The 22,676-nt window shown below is 37.8% G+C and overlaps 1 protein-coding gene and 1 long non-coding RNA gene across 21 annotated transcripts in view; both read right to left on the reverse strand.

The window, feature by feature from the left end:
* The window catches only part of RNF38 (ring finger protein 38), a 129,676-nt gene that overhangs the window by 14,416 nt on the left and 92,584 nt on the right, over positions 1-22,676 (reverse strand). For all 20 annotated transcript variants that reach the window (XM_084989779.1, XM_013993659.3, XM_013993658.3 and 17 more), the window contains 5 exons: positions 17,538-17,751; positions 7,210-7,377; positions 4,620-4,790; positions 1,946-2,107; positions 1,532-1,638 (listed from right to left, as the gene is read on the reverse strand). In XM_084989779.1, the coding sequence (XP_084845905.1) occupies positions 1,532-1,638; positions 1,946-2,107; positions 4,620-4,790; positions 7,210-7,377; positions 17,538-17,751 (822 nt within the window). The remainder of the gene's footprint in view (positions 1-1,531; positions 1,639-1,945; positions 2,108-4,619; positions 4,791-7,209; positions 7,378-17,537; positions 17,752-22,676) is intronic.
* On the reverse strand, positions 9,790-15,536 carry LOC146407094 (uncharacterized). Its single transcript, XR_014823958.1, has 2 exons — positions 12,548-15,536; positions 9,790-11,661 (listed from the first exon to the last, which is right to left on the reverse strand). It is a non-coding gene; the product is annotated as an uncharacterized LOC146407094 (long non-coding RNA).

The following is a 22,676-nucleotide window of genomic DNA, read 5'->3' on the forward strand; positions in this document are numbered from 1 at the left end:
AGAGATGAATAGAGAAATATACTGTATAAGTAGACTAGAAGACTCAATATTTGTTTTTGTTTTCTGTTTTGTCTTTTCTAGGGCCGATCCCGCGGCATATGGAGTTCCCAGGCTAGGGGTCAAATTGAAGCTGTAGCCACTGGCCTACGCCAGAGCCACAGCAACACGGGATGTGAGTCATGTGAGTCGAGCCTGCGACCTACACCACAGCTCGTGGCAACGCTGGATCCTTAACCCACTGAGCAAAGCCAGGGAACCTGCAACGTCATGGTTCCTAGTTGGATTCGTTAACCACTGAGCCACGACAGGAACTCCCCAGCACACTCTTTTTAAAAGTATAAACTGATTTGATGATTTTCAAATTTACATGGATATGCAAAAAGACTTTAAATAAAAGCATTCGAAGAACAAAGTTGAAAGGTCTATACTATCTGATTTAAAAAAAAATTTTTTTTTGGTTGTACCCATGGCATGCAGAAGTTCCTGGGCCAGGGATTGAACCCACGCCACTGCAGTGACAATGCCATATCCTTTTTTTTTTTTTTTTGCTATTTCTTTGGGCCGCTCCCGCGGCATATGGAGGTTCCCAGGCTAGGGGTTGAATCGGAGCTGTAGCCACCGGCCTACACCAGAGCCACAGCAACACGGGATCCGAGCCGCGTCTGCAACCTACACCACAGCTCACGGCAACGCCGGATCGTTAACCCACTGAGCAAGGGCAGGGACCAAACCTGCAACCTCATGGTTCCTAGTCGGATTCATTAACCACTGTGCCACGACAGGAACTCCGATGCCATATCCTTAACCAACTGAGCCACATGGGAACTCCTACACTATTTGAAGACTTATAGTAAAGCTGTAATTATCAAAATAGGTTGATACAAGCACACAGCCCTTTTTCTTTTTTTTGGTCATTTTAAGCCTGCACATACCACATATTGAAGTTCCCAGGCTTGGGGGTGAATTGGAGCTGTAGCTGGCGGCCTACACCACAGCCACAGCAAAGAAGGTTTGAGCTTTGTCTGTGACCTACACCACATCTCATGGCAATGCTGGATCCTTAACCCACTGAGCAAGGCCAGGGACTGAACTTGAGTCCTCATGCATACTAGTTGGTTCATTTCTGCTAAGCCACAAGAGGAACTCCAGCAAAGTATTTCTAAAACACAGAAATAACCTTTTTCCCCTCTTCCCTCGAGAGAAGCAGCAGCAAAAAAAAGGCTGGATAACCAAAGAAGGTGGCAAGTGATGCCAGCTGTAATAGACACAAAAATTTTAAACTTCTTTACCTTTTGATTTGTTAAACCTATCTTCTGGTTCACAAATTTCTCTCTCCTCCCACTTCTCTCTCATCCTTGCTCTTCTCTCTCTTTCACCCTTATATGGCCCCCTATTCCAAGCACTTAACATTAGATATAAACAAATAACTAACACACTGTAAATTACACACTGCAGAGAAATGTTCATAAAGGAAAGAGAATCTCAAGAGTATGAAAATTCAAAACTCATTAAAATAAGAAAGACAACTTACAACACATAAGGTAGTAAGCTGGGATGATAAGGAGGAGGTGGTATTGGCTGCTGGGATCGATATCTACTACGTCCTGTGAGTCTTCGAGGCATAAATGGAGGATAAGGCTGTAGAGGAAACATGTTAAAACAATTTAAGATCATGCTACGTTCACAACTTTTAACTGTCAAATGAAGTTTCTTCTTTTTAAAAACCTAGAAATGTGTTACTATTCAAGTGGTATTTAATATTTCTTAAATGTTAACAGAGATGCAACAACTAGTTTAAAACTTAGGTATATTTCTAAATACAATTTTCCAAGAGACTGCAAGAATACACTTAAAATTCTAAACACTTAAAGAGTTACATCGAAACAGAATTCAAAACAAGTAAATTATCAAGGCAATAAATTAATTACAATGAATGAAAACTTACTACTCCAAAGGAAACCTCCTGATGCAAAGGATCATGTGTTAAGAACTGCAAAGGAGCTGATGGAGGTAATGTTGGGGGATGGGCTGATGGAGGGTAAGTAAAACCTCCTACAGGAAGATGTTCTCCTAAGAGTTCCACTTCATTTTCTATTCTTTGCAGAGGCTGAGGGGAGAAAAAGGCAAACTAATATACCTCCAGTGTTCAGACAGATTATGCTTTATTAGTAACAAAACTCAAAACCCTGTTAAGGTATCTTCAGGGTGATGCATTTCTTGATGTTCACATCAATCTAAATTCATACATGTGGATACACAGCCTAAAATGGTAAAATCTTAGTGCTCCCAATGAAAATTAAATAAATCTCTGAAACATGTTATTTAGCATTTCCACTATCCACTAAGGATACATTTCTTGGACTATTTGTACTTTCTCTTAAATGAGAGAAGGAAAGACAAAAAGTCATGTAGTAAGCCAACTATGTTAAAGTCAAAACTACTTTTAATTGTGGCACACTGACCCACATATGATTTTCAGACACTAAACCTTTAATAGATGAAATCAAATGTGGTCCATATTATAAATGACAACTAGGGCTAAATAGGATAGAACACAGAAGGCCGTATACTGTGGTAGAAAGCTTATGGGCTGTTGTTTTACACAAACTCTTGATGCCATCACTAATGAGCCATGTGGCTCTTATGTAAATCACATAATCTGATCCTCGGTATTGTCATCTACAGAACTGTTCACAGCTTACTTCAAAAGTGTGTCGTGAACACAGAGAATGTACAAAAAGCATATATTACTATGCAAAGCACATAGAATGTTGCCTTTTGGGGGAAGGGAACAGTTTGAGATATAGTTCACATACTATAAAAATTCCTTCTAAGGGGTACAATTCAATGGATTTTAGTATGTTCACAAGAATGGTGGAACCTCACCACTATCTAATTTCCCCCAGTCTTTCCCAAGCCCTGGACAACCACTAATCTATCTTACATGTCTTAAGTTTGCTTATTTTGGGCATTTCAAATATACTTATATTTGTATCTATCTATCTATCAATCGTCATATAATATGTGGCCCTTATATCTGGCTTCTTTCACTTAGCACAATGTTTTCAAGGTTCATCCAGCTTGTAGTTTGTGTATCAGTACTTCATTCCTTTTTAAAGCTGAAAAATAATCAACTGTATAGAAATGCCATGTTTTGTTTATCCATCCATTAGTTAATGGAAATCTGGACTGTTTCCACTTTGGGGCTATTAGGAGTAATGCTGCAATGAACATCCGTATACACATTTTTTGTGCCGATGTTTTCAATTTGATTCTTTTGGGAACATGTATTCTTAAATGTTAGTCTAACTCCTTTCCACAATTAGAGAATAGCGGCACATTATTCAAATACAAGTAACTGCTGACATTTTACTTCGTAAGTCTAAGTATGCTTGAGGGAAATCACAACTGCTGACACTATGCCAACACACGTGAATCTAAGTGCCAATTTAGCTATGTGGTTGGATCTTTGAAAGAATTCCAAATTCGTATGTAAATGATGGCTAAATTTAGTTTTAACCTTTAATTCTCCGGTTCTGGAAGCTAAGGAACATCCTGACATGAATCCTATCCTGATGCTAATAAAAGATTTTCTTGTAGAAGTAACTAACTTTTCAGATTAGCCAAACTTCTGTCACAGGAAGCTTCTATAGTTTTTGGGAGAGCAGTCAGTTCAGCTCACCTCTCACCTCTGCCTGAAACCAAGCATGGTGCATAAACCCTAAGTAAAGGATGGCCAGGCTCTGCTAGAGTAACCATCTAGCTCCTTTCACAGGTGAGGCTGACCATTTCTGCTCAAGCCATTTCTGTATGTTCTTCCTCCTACTCTCCCTTAATGTCTGACGGTTGAGATGTTAAACTTGGCCTGTCCAAAAAACAACAGGACCTTTGTTCTGTGCCTTTCCTTTCACTTATACAGTGCTTACCTCCTCCAAACCACCTTACCCCCCTCCCCAAATAATACACCTTTCAGCTATATTCCAACCACAGGACAGAGTTAACTATATTAATAGACTATCTCATCTATTTTTCATCAGAACATTAGTGGAAAACCACCTTTTGGAAAAAACAATTGAGGTTCAAAGGATTACTTCACTTGCCTAAATGAATATAAATATTATTCTAACAAGTATAAACAATTTTATAATATTTTCATTTTCCATTTTAGAAACACATGAAAGGAGTTCCTATCGTGGCTCAGTGGGTTAAGAACCAGACTAATATCCATGAGGATGCAGGTTTGACCCCTGGCCTAGGAACTTTGTTTAATAGCAGGTGTGGCCACAAAAAGAAAAAAAGAAAAGAAACACATGAAAGGAAAAACCAGAACTGAATTTTTCTTCAGATTTACTTCCCAAAGGATTGCAGATACCAAAAAAAATTTAAACTAGGTAAGTGACATAAAAAATAACTAGAAAAATTTATGAAGCAAGATAATTCCAGGTAAACTATGTATACACATATTTTTATGTGTAGGGATTCCTTAATTCTTTTAAGAATCAGAACAAAGCCTAAGTTACAGTTGTTAAGCCACAACAACTTACATCTATTTTAAATTACCCTGCCTTTTAGGTCTAAACATTCCGTGAACATTAAAGACTATTTTGTGAGGTACTTACCGATCGTGACTGCTGTGTTTGGAAAGGGACAAACTGGCCTGGAGGTGGCAAATGAGGAGGATGATGGGGAGAAAGGTGAGGAGGATGTAAAAGAAATGGATCGCTAGAAATAAGGGGTGGGAATGCAGCATACGGTACTGGCAAGTGCTGAACTGAGCATGCTTGAAGCATCTGTAAGAGAAATCATTATTTTTTGTTAAAAGTATCAGAACATGTAATTAAAAGAAAACTATAGTGAGATTAAAAATGTCATTGCTGGAGTTCTCACTGCGGTGCAGCAGAAAACGAATCTGACTAGGATCCATGAGGATGTGGGTTTGATCCCTCAGTGGGTTGGGGATCAGGCACTATCATGAGCTGCGATGTAGGTCATAGATGCAGCTTGGTTCCCAAGTTGCTGTGACTGTAGTATAGGCCGGCAGCTGAAGCTCTGATTGGACCCCTAGCCTGGTAACTTGCATATGCTGCAAGAGCAGCCCTAAAAAGCAAAAAAATCATACCAAAATGTTTTAACAACTGATATTAACAATGAAATTAGTGTAATTTTGCATCTATTAGTAAAATAATGGCATTTTATAGTTCTTATAAATCTGTCAAAAAAACACCTTTTACTTTAGTTTTTGGAATAGCTATGAAATGGAAGGAAAGTACTGCATAGAAGAACAATCTTTTTCTACTTGGTTTAAAATAAAGCAGATATTACTACTTTACAAGAGACTCTCCTTTGTGGATTCTGTAAATTTTTTTTTTCTTTCTTTTTTTTCTACCACACTTGTGACATAAGCAAGTTCTCAGGCCAGGGACTGAATCTGAGATATAGTTGTAGCAAAGCCAGATCCTTAACCCACCATGCCACAGTGGGAACTCTGAGTATTGTAGATGTTTTTATTTCTAGGATTTTTGTATTTATAAGAGCCCAACTGAGAACTAAATGCTTTATAGTCTCTCAGTATTTTTCTGCTAATTTAGCACACTGGTTCCAGAGTTAATTACTGAGAAAGCAGGCTTGGGTAAATTAATCTGTTAAATTGGTGCTAGTATTTGCATGTACTTATTGATTTTAATCTCAGATTCAGACAGGGTATAGGATTATAATTAGATTTAGCAACGTGCTTTACTTTGATGACATTACTGACCTTAGTTTAAATCCTTTGGTTTTCAGTAACCTCATTTTTTAAATAAAGAGGCTGGACTGGAGGTTGGTAAAGAATACAGCATAAGCTTAAGAGGCAAAAAGAAATGGGTGAAAGGAGTTCCTATCGTGACACATAAATCCGACTAGGAACCATGAGGCTGCGTGTTCAATCCCTTGGCCTCTCAGTAGGTTAAGGATCTGACGTTGCCATGAGCTGTGGTGTAGGTCACAGATGAGGCTCGGATCTGGCGTTGCTGTGGCTGTGGTGTAGGCGGCAGCTATAGTTCCCATTAGACCCCTAGCCTGGGAACCTCCACATGCCGCGGGGGCGGCCCTAAAAAGACAAAAGACAAAAGACAAAAAAAAAAAAAAAAAAAAAAGAAGTGGGTGAAAACCCATGCTTTCTCATGCTAATTGTCTCTATAACATTAAGCAAGTAATTTTCGATTTCATCATTTAGGAAATGGGTATCATTTTCATCACAAGCTTCCTATAGTGAGAAATAAACAAAATCAAGTGCTCAAAGTGCCCATTAAAACCCAGTTAAGTGCTGTGACTATTACTGTTGATCTTCAAAATCTCTGAAACTTTATGGCTAAATAGTCCAATATCCTATGTTAAAACCTCAACGCCAACCTTCCCCCCATCACCCCCTTTTTTAGGGTTGCACTCTGGCATATGGAAGTTCCTAGGCTAGGGGGCGAATTGGAGATATAGCTGTTAGCCTACACCACAGCCACAGCAATGTGGGATCTGAGGCATGTCTGCAACCTACACTACAGCTCACGGAAACGCCGGATCCTTAACCCACTAAGTGAGGATAGGGATCGAACCCAAGTCCTCATGGATACTAATTGGGTTCATTTCCACAGAGCCATGACAGGAATTCCAAGGCCAACCTTTATTAAGGTGTAATTACAAACAGCGCTGATATGTGAGGGAGCAAGCTTTCAGCTTCAGGATATTAAAATATTTATGATTTCAACTAATGTAAAAATACATCAAGTTTTAAAGCTAATTTTTTGTCGCCCCCCCCCCCCCCGCCCCGTTTTAAGGGCCACACGTTCAGCATATAGAATTTTCCAGGCTAGGGGTTGAATCGGAGCTGCAGCTGCCAGCCTACACCACAGCCACAGCCACAGCCACAGCCACGCAGGATCCAAACTGCATCTGCAGCCTACACCACAGCTCAGGGCAACGCTGGATCCTTAACTCACTGGGAGAGGCCAGGGACCAAACCTGCAACCTCATGGATACTAGTCAGGTTTGTAACCTACTGAGCCACAATAGGAACTCCCAAAGCTACTTTTACTAAACTGTCACTGTACAGATGCTACTATTGAGATTGCTGTTGCAATAAAATTCTTTTTTACTTGAAAGTGAAAAGCTACAAGTCTCTTAAATTTTGCTAGTGTAACACACTTAGCCACCCAAAAGAAAGATGCACAGACTTACGGGAGGAGGCACACTACAGACAGGGAGGTGCTGGCCACTGAAAACCACAGAGCATCCTGGGACCTGTTGTGTACTGCAAGCAGGGATGTGCTGGCCTGTGCAGAGTGGAATCCCATGTGGTGCCACTGTTGTTACTGTGTAAGAAACAGGAACAGTGCCCTGATGGAGCTATTAGGAAAATAAAACAAAACATTAGAACTTGACCTGTTTGGGTAAAACATCAAAATTAAAATCTGAGCATTTATGGATTCCTCTCTTAGCTGCATAAACTTTCACAATGTACTTTTCCAACAGTTTCAAACAAAATATTCTTATCATTGTATAGAAAACCCGACTGTTTCAAGAGTAGTGTATGATGCTCACTGAACTGGGTCTAAACTCTTCACTCACAAAGACTTGAAAAGCCCAGGAGAATAATGAATTAATGTATTAACTCTTCTAGTCTGCTCTATAGAGCAGAAAACTTTTTTTTTTTGTCTTTTTGTCTTTTTTCAGGGCTGCACCCACGGCATACGGAGGTTCCCAGGCTAGGGATCTAATCGGAGCTGTAGCCAATGGCCTACATATCCCATCCTACATATCCTAAAGCAAACAATGTTAATAACACATCCTCCCACATCTTTCTCCATGAGCATACAAACACAGATGAGCATGATTACCCATGAATTATTGTCATGTTGGTTTTTGTTCTTAATAGAAACCAGATCATATTACCCTGCACCTTACTTTTTCTAATATATACTGCAGATACCTCTTCAAAGGAATCAATGGCAATTTATTCTTTTTGACACTAACAACATATTTCAAGTACACTCATCACTTTAACACCGTCTTATCATTCACTTACTAATGGACATTCAAGTTGTAGTCACTCTTTTACCAATACAAATACAACTGTAAAAAATATCAACGAACATATATCCTTACATAGTATTTCATTTATTTTATAGGGATTACTGGGTAAAAGGGTGAATCTATTTTAAACGTTAGTGAAAGTCTGGATGGATTAACTCACAATCCCAGCAGTAACAATATTCCCAGCATCTCCACTCAAAGTGGATATATTTACATTACTAGCACGCCTACCTACAGGAAGAATGTGGGCTGGGGGAGCCAAGCGGTATCATGCACTTTCTTTAAATTTGCATTTCTCTGATTAGAGAGGTTGAACACGTTTAAATATGCTATATGGTTATTTCTTTTCTATAAATAATCTACATTCTTTGCTCACTGCCCATTTTCTTTTGGGCTGTCCATTCATATTAATTTATAGTTTTTTAATTAGAGATATGTGTAATAAAAATATTTTCCCAGTTAGTGTTTTGTCTTTTGATACATACTTTAATGGTAAATTTTATCTTTCAAGGCATGTTTTTTAAATGTAGCCAAAATGTAGCTTTTGGGTTTCCTTCACTGATGAAGTTATACAAATACAGAGCTAAACTTTGTTGTGCTTTTACGTTTTAATTTATATACTCCAACTAAAATGTTTTTGTTTATATTGTGAAGGTTCTAATTTTTTTCTTGCAATTACACCTGTTCCATTTATTAAACCATCCCCTTTCCTCTAAACTTAAATACTTTTTATTCATTAACTTCCCAAATATACCTGGACCTACTTTGTGCCACATTTGTAATGTTTTAATTATAATATCTTACTAGAAAAGTTAGCTTCTAGTAAGACAAATTCTTGTTGCCATACCTTTTCGTTTTATTTTTGAGTCATTTCCACACATTTATTCTTGCCACACCTGTGGCACATGGAAATTCCCAGGCTAGGGGTGAAATTGAAGCTGCAGCTGCCAGCCTATGCCACAGTCATAGCCACAGCAACGCGGGATCCGAGCCACGTCTGCAACCTACACCACAGCTCGTGGCAACGCCGGATCCTTAACCCACTGAGCAAGGCCAGGGATCAAACCCATATCTTCATGGATACTACTTGGGTCCTTTACCACTGAGCCACAAGAGCAACTCCTCACACATTTATTCTCATGTAAATAAACTCCAAAATAATTTTATCCATTTTCAAAACCCACTGGTATCCTGATTTGTATTAACTTAATTGCACTAAATGTTATTTCAAAAAGGACATTAATTTTATATTAAGGCCTTTCACTGGAATATCATGCCACCAAATATTCAATACCACAGTACTGTAACTTCAAGAAATTAGTTTTCTTCATAAAGATAAATTATTCTTATTAAAGTTTTCCTTAAAATTCTCCACCACAGCCACAGCAACGTCAGATCCACGCCTCATCTGCAACCTACACCACAGTTACAACAAAGGATACTTAACCCACTAAGCAAAGCCAGGGACCGAACCTGCAACCTCATGGCTCCTAGTCAGATTTGCTTCTGCTGCACCAAGATGGGAACACCCTATAACTCTTTTGTAACTTTACAGGCTGTGTTATACTGCTGATTTTTTTTTTTTTTCTATTTCCATGTCAAATTGGTTAAGTGTTAGTAATAAAAAAAGTTACTAAGTTTTATTTATGTATCACGAATCTAACAACCTCACCTAACTTTTAAAATTCTAGTACTTTTGAATATTACAATTTCTTCCCTCTCCTATGTATATACAACAATATCTGTTAAGACTCAATACAATTAGTAACTTTTGTCTTCTTGCATTACTAATGAAGAACCTTCAAAATTGATGCTCAGGAGTTCCCTATATCTCTGTATGTGAAAGGTGAAGAAAATAAAGGCTCATAGTGTCCATGAGGATGCAAGATCAATCCCTGGCCTCACTCATTGGGTTAAGGATCCAGCACAGCCACAAACTACGTCACAGACCACAGATGTGGCTTGGATCCTGCACTGCTATGGTTGTGGCCAGCAGCTGCAGCTTTCATCTATCCCCTAGCCTAGGAACTTCCATACACCAGAGGTGTGGCCATAAAAAAAACAAAAAAACAAAAAAACCTAATGCTCATAAGTGAGGCAGGAAGGAAGAGGGCAGGCACAACCATTGAAAGGATAACACAATTATTAAGAATAAAACCACCAATGTCTTTCAGACAATGGTATGCGTTTTCACTTTTTAAATACTGTCTCTTGGATGAGCAGAAATTTTTTATTTTAATAATTCCAGTATATTGCTATTTTATAAAGTGGCTAGTGCTTTATACATCCTGCTTAAGAAATCTCTGCCTAGGAGTTCCTATTGTGGCTCAGCAGAAATGAACCTGACTAGGATGCATGAGGATGCAGGTTCTATCCCTGGCCTCACTCAGTGGGTTACGGATCTGGTGTTGCCAGTGAGCTGTGGTGTAGTCATAGAAACGGCTCGGATCCTGGGCTGCTGTGGCCATTAGACCCCTAGCCCAGGAACCTCAACATGCCACAAGCTCGACCCTCAAAAACAGAAGAAGAAAAAGAAATCTCTGCCTACCTTATGAAGACATCTCCTTTATTTTCTTCACCTTTCACATACAGATAGAGAACCCAACTTTATTTTTGTGTATAATATGAAGGACTCAAAGTTCAAATTTATCCTCAGAGATATCCAGTGTTTTCAACACCATTACTGAAAAAGCCCTTCCTTTCCTTCTTGGAATTCCTTTGGCACCTTTGCCAAAATTAAGTGACCAAAATACATGCTTAAGTCACAATGAATGTAAGTTCTAATGTATCAACAGTTCTCAGTATGGTACTTTTCCTATGTCTTATTTAAGAAAGCCTTCCACTTAAGGTCATGAAGCCATTCCTATGTTGCTTAAAAAGCTTATATTGCTATTAACATTTATGTCTCTAATCCACCTGGAATTAACATTATGAATGGTTATAAAATAAAGGATCCAGTTTCATGTTCTCATTTGGATATACAACTATTCCAGTATCATTTATCAAAATCTGTCTTCTCTCAAATCATCTGCAGTTATATATCACATACAAAGTATTTGCAAATGTGTTAGTTTATCTTTGGGCTTTATATTCTATTTCACTAGCCTATTTAATCATTCTGGCATAAATGCCTTCATATAGCTTTATAGTAAGTCCTAATAATTGGAAGAACCATTCTGCCCCCTTTTTCTATTTCAAGATTATATACCAATGGTTCTCCTAATTGTAGTGTGCATTAAAATCACCTGGGTTAAAACAGACTGCTGGGTCCCATACCTAGTAAAATCAAGAGTACAGTCTAAAAATCTGCATTTTTTACAAAGGTATAGAAGTGATGCTGCTGATCAGTTGATCCAGGATATACTTTGACAATCACTTGGTCTTAGAGTCCTAGACTATTGTTAGTTGGCCAACTATTTCATAAAGGGCCAGAAAAGTTAAGCATTTTAAGCTTATAAGCTATCCCAGTCCCTGCACAAAGCAACCAGAGATGACAGATAATTAAGCATAGCTGCATTTTTTTTTCTTTTTTTTGGTGTTTTTAGGGCTCTGCCTGTGGCACATGGAGGGTCCCAGGTTAGGGGGCAAATTGGAGCTCTAGCTGCTGGCCTACGCCACAGTAACATCAGATCTGAGCTGTGTCTGAGAACTACACCACAGCTCACTGCAATGTTAGATTCTTAAGCCACTGAGTGAGGCCAGGGATCGAACTTGCGTTCTCATGGATACTAGTCAGATTTGTTTCTGCTGAGCCACGATGGGAACTCTTTTTTTTTTTTTTTGGTCTTTTCAGGGACAGTTGTATTCCAATAAAATTCTACAAAAACAGCTAGTAGTGGTTTGCTTTTCTCTGTTCTGGATAACCCCAGGTCCTTTAAAATGCTGTAGAAATCGCAGAATCAGCTTCTCAAGCTAGATCAAAAACTTACTGGAAAATTTACTTGGGAATACACTATTCTACATATCCTGTATGTCAGTTGTGACCATGGATGGTTTTTACAAATTTGGATCTTTTAAGACAAATCTCTCTTTAGTTTTGTAACCGTCTGGATAGAGGACTTGAAGATTCTTAACTTCCTTCATATTATTTCGATTTTTCAATGGTACTTTATTTGAATATTATGGAGAATTTCATCTATTACATAGCTTCCAAACCCACAAAACCATATATCCAATCTGCTCCCATCAATTTCTCCCTTTTCTATTGGTAAGGCAGACTCCAGAGACCTATCGTTTAATAAATACTTCAGTACTTATTTCTAAAAGACAACACTTAAAATATCCACCACAGGAGCTCCTGCTGTGGTTCAGCGGGTTAAGAACCCGACACGGTGACCCTGAGGATGTGGATTCGATCCCTGGCCTTGCTCAGTGAATTAAGAATCAGGCCATGTTGTAAGCTGTGGCACAGGTCGAGGATGCAGCTTAAATCTGGTGTTGCCGTGGCTGTGGCGTAGGCCAAGAGCTACAGCTCCAATTCGACCCCTAGCCTGGGAACTTCAACATGCCTCAAATGCAGCCCTAAAAAGAAAACAACAACAACAACAACAACCAAAAAAACCCCAAAAAAGAATCCCACCACAGCATTATCAACATATCTTAGAAAAGGTTTCCTACCAAAAAATATTAAGTCACAGTCTGTTTCTGTTGGTTTTCATTTAGTCCTTCTATCTTCATGTACTTGGTTAACTATGTTTACTGCTTACTGCCCTCGAAAATTTTTGAGGGAATTCTTTGAAAACTAGAATGAAGATTTCTTCCTCCAAAGAGAATCCAAATGTTTTCCAGGGCCCTTGTGGTCCCAAATACTTTGAATTCACAGATTGCGGTAAATTTGGCTGCATATTACATTTGCTTCTGGTCCCTCTTATTTTGACGATATAGCCCTTTATGCAGGAAGACTCACCTGTGTAGGAAGGGACTCCTTAAACTTAGGTGGTCTTTGATTTCTTCCTCTTTTGCCTCATAATGAGACAAAATTGAAGGTCAAGTTCGCATAAATGAACAAGAATGCTCTCAGCACAGAATTAGCATATCTAGTCTTCCTTAGACTTTGACCTAGCGATTCTTTACAATCTTCAAGCTCTTTGATGCCTTTAGGATACTGTTAATATTTTATCTAGCATAGTCAGTTGTCCTCAATCAAAAGGAATGATCTCAATAACCTTGTCTATAAGCACCAGAAAATAAAAGTCCCTTTTCCATTTTATGATCTTTTATTAGGAGTTCTCGTTGTGGCTCAGTGGAAATGAATCTAACTAGTAGCCATTAGAATGCAGGTTTGATCTCTGGCCGCACCCAGTGGGTTGGGGATCTGGTGTGGCATGGCTATAAGCTGTGGTGTAGGTCACAGATGCAGCTTGGATCCTGCACTGCTGTGTGGCTGTGGCTGTGCTGTGTAGCTGATTTGAGCCCTAGCCTGGGAACTTCCATATGCTGCAGATGCAGCCCTAAAAAAAAAAAAAAAAAAAAAAAGAAAAGAAAAGAAAAGAAAAAAAAAAAAAAAAGACCTTTTATTAGACATGATAGCTAAATTTTATATTTTTGCATCTATTAACAAAATAAAACATTTTTCCTTTAAATTGTTGATGAAATTACTTTGAAAGATTTCCTAATGCTGAATTTATCCTGCATTGCTAGAATAAACTCTAATGATCATTATTTCAATAATTCTAATATATTATTTTACTGTAACACTAGCTATGGTTTATTCTTTAAAGTATCTGCATTCAGGAGAGAAACTGGTTGAAAGCTTTCATTTGCTGTATTGTCTATGAGGTTTTATTATTAAGGTTATGTAAGGGTCACAAAATATAGCTGGAAAATTTCTATCTTTGCCAGTGATGTGGAATAGTTTAAACTGGGACTTTCAGTTCTTTAGAAATCAGACAGAATTCAGATACAATCTCTAAAGATAGGGTTTTTTAAATTACACCTTCCATTTCTGCTATAGCTATTGTTCTTTTCAAATTTTCTCTGTCTTGCATTGTTCTAGTATTTACATAAGCAATTGCTTCATTTCTCAATACACAGACCCAATAAGTAGCTTTACATAAATGAGATAACTATTTTTTTTGAAATGAAGTCTTTCTTTCCTTTGGTTCTATCTCTACCTACCTTCCCTTTCTGTTCACTTTAGCACTCACCCCACCTCAAAGTCAAGTATGTACTTCTCCGTGTTTTTCTCTATGTTCAGTCTTGTGTATACACATATATTTAATCATCATGGTTTACGAAGTAGAACAACACTTTGCTCAATTTTGTTTTTACTGATCAACAAAATCTTGCAGGTATGGTTCACAATCCTGGCATAATTCTAATTAATTCTTTGTAATAGTTACTTCCATGGTATGAAGACATCATAATTTATTCTATTTCACTAATGATAAGCAATCGTTTTATTCTTTGTTTCTGTTAGACATTTCAGATAAATGGAATAGAACAAGCTGTGGCCTTTTGTGACTGGCTTCTTTTAGAAAGCGTGTTTTCAAGGTTAATCCATGGCGTAGCATGAATTAGTACTTTCCTACTTTCTGAGTGTATAATATTTCACTGTATAAGTATACTGTGTTCTATCTATTCATCAGCTAACTGACAAGTTACTATTTTCTGCACATTTAATTTGCATTTAGGCACTGTAACAAATTCTTTCAAACTAGAATCTCTTGTGCTTTCTTCTCCTACAATTATATAATGAGGGGGAGAAAGATACAATGATTTCCTTCAATGTTTTATATTCATTATTTACTATATTTGGTAGAACTTATAACATAACATTAAATAAAAATAGAGTAAATATCTCTCTAGTTGCTGATTTGACACTCACAGGTTAGGATACTTGCCATTAGTTTTGTTAATTATAATGAATTTCCTTCTTGCTCTATTTTAGAATTTTTCCTAAATTTTAACTGACTTTTCAATATCTTATGATTATAATCATATGTTTTTCCTTCTATTATTTGCTAATATGATGTGATTTTCATACTAAGCTATCCTCTCTTACTTGGAATAGATTTTATTTGGCCACAGTTTATTACTCTTTTGATATGGTACACTACAGTGTATTTTCTAAACATACATTTAGAAATTCTTCCTATGAATTAGGAAGGTTTTGGGGGGACAATCTTTATTTGCTTTCAGTATTAAAATTCTGCTGGTTTGACTTACAAAAAAGAAAAAAAAAAGTAGCTGTGAAGCCCTTTTCAATGGTACGCCTTTTCACTATGCCTTTTCAATGGTAAATCTCTGATGAGCCTTCACACTTCTTTAGTAATCCAAATTTTCCTATCATTCTTGGGTCAATTTTTAGAACTTTCTTTTAAGTTTTCTTTTGTCCCCCAGGGTTACATGTTGAATTTCATCATAATAATTAATAACGGGGAGTTCCTGTTGTGGAGCAAAGGAAACTAATCTAACTAGGATCCATGAGGATCAGGGTTCAATCCCTGGCCTTGTTTAGTGGGTTGAGGATCCAGCATTGCTGTGAGCTGTGGTGTAGGTTGAAGATACAGCTGAGATCCCATGTTGCTGTGGCTGTGGTGTCGGCTGGCAGCTGTAGCTCTGATTTGCTGCCTAGCTAGGGAACTTTCATATGCTGTGGATGTGGCCCTAAAAATACCAAAAAAGGGGGGGGGAGTTCCCACTGTGGTGCGATGGAATTGGAGACATCTCTGTAGCACCAGGATGCAGGTTCAATCCCCGGCCCAGGAGTGGGTTAAAGGATCTGGCATTGCCACAACCATGGCTTATTTCTGATCCCTAGCCATGGGGAGGCTAAAAAGGAAAGGAAAAAAAAAAAAAAAAGCAGCAGCAGCAGTAATACTTGAGTACTTACCACTTGAACTAGTTCCCCAAAATGGATTAACTCTTAATTCTTTCAACATCTCTTATGAATCAGGTACTATTTTCATTTTACAATTGAAATAATTCTTCTAATGATTCCCACATGTGTAGATTACCATTCCTACTCTTCTTTATGTTTGTTCTTTCTTCCTTAGCCAAGTTCACAAAAGGTGTGCCATTCTTACCAACTTTTTGAAACACTAGGGATTCAGTTACCTTGTGCTCTTTCTTTTTTAAAAAATAAATTTTCATATCATTAATTTTAGTTGTTTTTCCTGGTAATCTATTCCTCTCCATTCCTTTTGGTTTAATCTGCAACTTTCCCCCCTAATTATCAAGCAATTAGTTCATTTATTTTCAATTTTTAAAATAAATAATGAAAGTTTATAAAATTTTTTTGGACAACAGCTTTGGCCTGTCCCATTGATTGTGATATGAAGATTTTCCTTTATAATCTTGCCTCAAGTATTTCAGTGCCATTTTTAATCTTTTTTTAACTTATGATTTATAGTTTTATCAGATTATGATCACAAAGAATGTGGTCTTGGGAAACTTTTCTTTTTATAACATTATTATGTGATTAATTTTTTAAAGTGTTTCATGAAAAAGAGCACATGGCTGAGTGAAGAATGGTGTCTGGGCAAAATAAGATTTTCTTTCAATTATCAGTATATGGTATTTTCATTGTCCCCCCCCAACCCCCCTTTTATTCCTTTTTATAGCCACACCTGTAGAAATTCTGCCAGGAGTCAAATTTGAGCCACATCTGTGATCCACACTGCAGACTATGGAAACACTAGATCCTTAACCCACTGAGCCAGGCCAGGGTCCTTAACCTGCTAAGCCACAATGGGAAGTCCTATTTTCATTGTTTTCTATTGTCCAATGCAACAGATTTTTTATCTAAAAAAACTGAGTGCAAGTTTGAGTTTTTCCTTTGTAATTTCTTCTGTCCATAAACTTAGAAGGTTTTTTTTTTTTTTCCTTATCCTTAAAATCCAGCAAGAACATGGCTAGATTTGTGTCTTTTTTGACCTCAGAAAATCATACAATTTTGGTCTCAGGCTTTGAAGACTAGCAATCTCCCTTCTCAGCTAGTCCTTCAGTTCCCGGCAGGAACAGAGGCAAAGGAAGCTCTGTATCTATCAACTCAGTGGAGACCTAGAGAAACTTGTAAGCAAAGATACAGCCAAGAGTCTTGCCTATTGAATTTTTCCAGAAGAAACTGAAAGGGAGGGGAAACAGGAATATACACTCAAACCAACAGCTGTCTGCTATCTGCTATAAATTCATTATCAGTCATTCCAAACCAACTATTACAATGAAGTTATTCTGAGCTTTCATAACCTTGATTCTAATTTTTTTATTCTAATTTTTAATTTATTTTTTGTTTTTTGGTTTTTTTGGTATTCTAATTTTTTAAAGTTCAACTTTCTTCTAAGGAAGCTGTGTAGGATTTATATTTCAATTCTCATTGACAAATGAGGAACATATTTAAAACAGCTACATTTTAGGTAAAATTGTTTCCTTTTAGGTAAAATTAAAAGAAATTTACAACAAAAAACAACCAAGCCTAAGAAACTGCTACCCACTTTTAGCATCTGTATTTCCTGGACCTTCTGTTACTATACCTGATCATGTATGTCAACCATTACTGCATTCTGCTGGGGTGGATGAGCAGCAGGGTGTAACAGACGGGGAGATACATTCGGAGGGTGGAAGGCTCGAGGTTCCTCTATTGCTTGCTGTTGTGCATAAGGGAGATGGTGATAGTTTTCATCTTGACTAATGGAATTATGTCGAGACAGACGATCCCTTCTTCCTCTCTGGCGCCTGACAGGAGGACTGTAATATAGCAAAAATGTCAAAAAGGTTGTTATAATGTTCGCCATTGTGATCCATCAGGATTCTGTATTGTCTTTGTTAATCCACTAGCAAAATATTCTAAGGTAAGCTTGAGTACTAAATAATTACTGTGGGTTCATCATCAGCTCTAAAAAGTTTAAACTGAATGCGTATGTTAAAAAAAAACAAAAAAAACAAAAAAAACAAAAAAAAAAAAACCAAAACAACAACAGAAGAAAACAAGAGTGGTATTCCTAAGGGGATTTAGAAATCAAGAGCCAACCACTGCCATTTTGGGGGAGGGTTGGTTTAACTGTTTGAAATTGCCCTTTTAATAGGCAAATATAATCAAATATCAGCAATTTCATGATTTATTTATTTATTTGTCTTTTTGCCATTTCTTGGGCTGCTCCCATGGCATATGCAGGTTCCCAGGCTAGGAGTCTAATCAGAGATGTAGCTGCTGGCCTACGTTGGAGCCACAGCAACTCGGGATCTGAGCCGCGTCTGCAAGCTTCACCACAGCTCACGGCAACGCCAGATCCTTAACCCACTGAGCAAGGCCAGGGATCGTACCCGCAACCTCATGGTTCCTAGTCGGATTTGTTAACCACTGCGCCACAACGGGAACTCCCTCATATGGTTTAATCTGTTATTTTTGCCCCCTTTATTTATAAACATTACATAACAAACCTTAACTTGCATGTATCTTGCTGGTAATCCACATATGCCTAATGGGCATTTTATGTTTGTCTGGCTGAGACACCTAGAAAGACATAGTTGCTATTTGCCCGAAAAGACAATTTTTTAGAGTAGAAAATACATGAAATAATGAAAGAACATTTAATCTGTTGATAATTGCAAATAACCAGTAAATGAATAAATGCATTTGAAAATGGAAATGGGAGTTCCCATTGTGGCGCAGTGGTTAACGAATTTGACTAGGAACCATGAGGTTGCGGGTTCGGTCCCTGCCCTTGCTCAGTGGGTTAACGATCTGGCGTTGCCGTGAGCTGTGGTGTAGGTTGCAGACATGGCTCGGATCCTGCGTTGCTGTGGCTCTGGCGTAGGCCGGTGCTACAGCTCTGATTCAACCCCTGGCCTGGGAACCTCCATATGCCGCGGAAGCGGCCCAAGAAATAGCAACAACAGCAACAACAAACAACAAACGACAAAAGATAAAAAAAGAAAATGGAAATGATTGTGAGATAGTGTCAACATACATGTTCTAGTAATACACAGAATTTGTAGGTAGAATCTGGTTACTGAAGGAAACCACTTTTACTCCACATGGACTCTCATCATCTCCATATTTTAACACAAATTACAAGTCGTTATTGTGGTAAGACTTTCATTTTCTACTTCCCTACAATTCCACAGTTGAGCTCCACTGCTTTTTACAATGACTTAGCACTAATAACAATTTGAAAAGGCAGTGGGTCTCATTAAAAATGTATTTGACAGGAGTTCCTATAGTGGCTCAGCAGTTAGTGAACCCGACTAGCATCCATGAGGACGCAGGTTCAATCCCTGGCCTCGCGCAGTCGGTTAAGGATCTGGCGTTGTCGCGGCTGCAGTGTAGGTGGTGGCTACAGCTCCAATTGGACCCCTAGGCCTGGGAACCTCCATACACCGAGGGTGCAACCCTAAAAAGACAAAAAGATCAAAAAAAAAAAGCTTTTCACAGTGGGAAAAAGAGGCCAAACAGCCCCCTTCTAGACACAGCTGCACACAGCCACCTCAGCAGTCTTCATGAAGGACAGGTCACCTTTCCCTTAATTCCTGAACTCTGCACCCTGAAATGAGTTTTTTCTCATTCCCAACTGCCCACTTGAAAAAGAACAAGAGACATTCTTTTGTGACATTAATTCTGCTACAGAGCTCTTAATATCACCTCCCAAGACGTGCTCCATTCATTGCTTCCTCTATATTTTCACCACATCTCTTTTTTGCATTTCTGCTTCAAAACCTGCAATACTGTATTTCTGAATTTCAGATGCCATCCACCTTAGAACTAACGCTTAATTCTGAGATATTTTTAGTACGATTTTTGCATACCTCTCACTCAGCCTTCCTTCATGCTATTATCCTCCATTAGAATAATTATCAAACTTAAATAAATCTTGGTATCATACTATTAAATAACAATATATTTAGACTTCACCAGTTTTTCTACCAATGTCCCCTCACTGTCTCAGAATCCAATGTACAATCTCACTATTTCATAAAGTTATCATGTTTCCTTAATCTTCTCCAATCCATGACAGTTCCTCAGTCTTTCATAACCTTAATACCTCTGAAGACACACTTACAGATCGTCCTTTAATCCAAGTTTGTCTGATGTTTTCTCACGATCTGCATGACATTATGCATTACAGAGGCGATATGTCCTTTCATTGTATCAAGGGGTACATGACATTGATATGCATCACTGGTACATATGTATGTATCACTAATCACTTGTAAACTGGCTTCTAACAAGACTTTCTACTCTAAAACCACCATTCTTCCCTTGTAATTACTAAATATCTGGGGAGAGATATTTTAAGACCATGCTAATATTCTGCTTCTGCTAAAAGTATTGGTAATAACTTCAAAATGCACACATGGGTCTTCAATAATCACTATTATGATACTCTGAAATTTACCAGTTCTCCAAAGAGCCCTGGCTCTCTTAACTGCAGAACCATTGCTGTGGTGGGGGTTTGATACTTGGCTGGGAATCTCCACATGCCCCCAGTAGGGCCAAAAAAAGAATACAGTAAGTGTGTGCTCACTGCTACACTTTCAAATCTGAGAGAACAGAAAAAACTTATCCATGTATACTAACTCAAGCATATGCACGTTATCTATCTGTACAAATATTTTAAGACTTTTATGTATTCTAAAAAGAGAGGAAAAGCTGCCAATTAGACCATGCTATACCATCAATTTAGAGATGTTATGATATGAAAAAATGTGCACCTTAAAATCAAAACAGAAAATACTGGCCCAGATCACTCATCTCCTGAAAAACCCTCAACCTGTCCACATATTTTTAGTAGTTTTATTCTATTGCGGCCTCATGCTCTCACTCCCCTACGCAAATATGGACTTTCTATATATATCCTATTTTATCTTTTTCATTTTATAAGAGCTATACAGTTATTCTAGCGACTATCTTCAAAATTTTAAACATATACTTCCATTTTAACATCTGGATTGCACATTTTTACTTCTCTCTGCTGTCTTCATGTTCTGTTCAGATCTTTTCTGCATTTTTTTTCTTTTTTGATCAAGAAACCCTTATTCAGACTTAGCAGTTAAATCTTTATTTCCATTCCTAAGCAAATGATCCTGAATCCTACTTCTTGCATTTATTTATACTTCTACTTCTTAAAGTACAATATTTAATAACTTTCAGGTCGGTTCTTTTTAAAATTTCTTTTTTTTAGATATGGCTGCTAAAAGATACTATATGTTACAGGTGTACAATACAGTAATTCACAATTTTAAAGGTTATTATTCCATTTATAGTTATTATAAAATATTGGTTATATTCCTGATGTTGTACAATATATCCTTGTAGCTTACTTTCTATCTAATCTGTAAAACCCCAACCCCAGTACCGGCCTTACTTACTTCCCTCCCCCACTGGTAACCGCTAGTTTGTTTTCTATTATCTGTGAGTCTGCTGCTTTTTACATATACTCACCACTTGATTGTATTTTTTAGATTCCACATATAAGTGATATCATACAGTATTGGTCTTTCTCTGTCTAACTTATTTCACCTAGAATAATACCCTTCAAGTTCACCCATGTTGCTGCAAATGTTAAAATTTTATTCTTTCTTAAGGCTGAGTGGTATTCTATTGTTTGCGTATATGTATTGTGTGTATATATATATATATATATATATATATACACACACACAGAGAAAGACTGTCTTTTCTCCATGGTGTATTCTTGCTATATGAATACACCACAGCTTCTCTGACTATTCATTTGTTGACGGACGCTTAGGCTGCTTCTATAACTTAGCAACTGTAAACAATGCTACTATGAACACTGGGGTGCATATCTTTTCAAATGCGTATCTGGGGTTTGGTGTTTTTCGTTTTTGTTTTTGTTTTTTGTCTTTTTGCCTTTTCTTGAGCTGCTCCTGTGGCATATGGAGGTTCCCAGGCTAGGGGTCGAATCAGAGCATAGCCACCAGCCTACACCAAAGCCACAGCAATGTGGGATCTGAGCCGTGTCTGCAACCCACACCGCAGCTCACGGCAATGCCAGATCTTCAACCCACTGAGCGAGGGCAGGGATCGAACCTGCAACCTCATGGTTCCTAGTTGGATTCGTTAACCACTGCGCCATGATGGGAACTCCGGGTTTTATTTTTTTTCCAGGGGTGTGTGTGTGGGGGTGTGTGTGGACGTGTGTAACCAGAAGTAAAATTGCTGGGTCATATGGTAGTTCTACTTTAGTTTTTTTTGAGAAATCTCCACACCATTTCACTGTGGCTCTACCAATTTACAGTCCCACCAGTGTATAAGAGTTCCTCTTTTCTTCATATCCACATCAACATTTGTTATTTGTATTTTTTTCAATAACCATTCTGACAGGTGTGAGGTGGTATCTCATTATGGTTTTGATTTTCATTTCCCTGATGAATACCGATAATGAGCATCTTTTCATGTACCTGCTGCATTTCCTCTTTGGAAAAATGTCTGCTCATTTCTTCTACCCATTTTTTAATTTGGTTGGTTGTTTTCTAGACAATAGTTGTATGTGAGCTGTTTATATATGTTGGATATTAACCCCTTATCAGTCATATCATTTGCAAATATCTTCTCCCATGCAGTAGGCTGTCTTTTTATTTTGTCAAAGGTTTCCTGTGCTGTGCAACACAAGCTAATTAGGTCCATTTATTTATTTTTGCTTTTATTT

This window comes from Sus scrofa, chromosome 1 (genome assembly GCF_054392235.1).
Source record: "Sus scrofa isolate SSC_HxYL_T2T_F1_AM1 chromosome 1, Sscrofa_HxYL_maternal_Yorkshire_Landrace_v2.0, whole genome shotgun sequence".
NCBI classification, from domain to species: Eukaryota; Metazoa; Chordata; class Mammalia; order Artiodactyla; family Suidae; genus Sus; species Sus scrofa.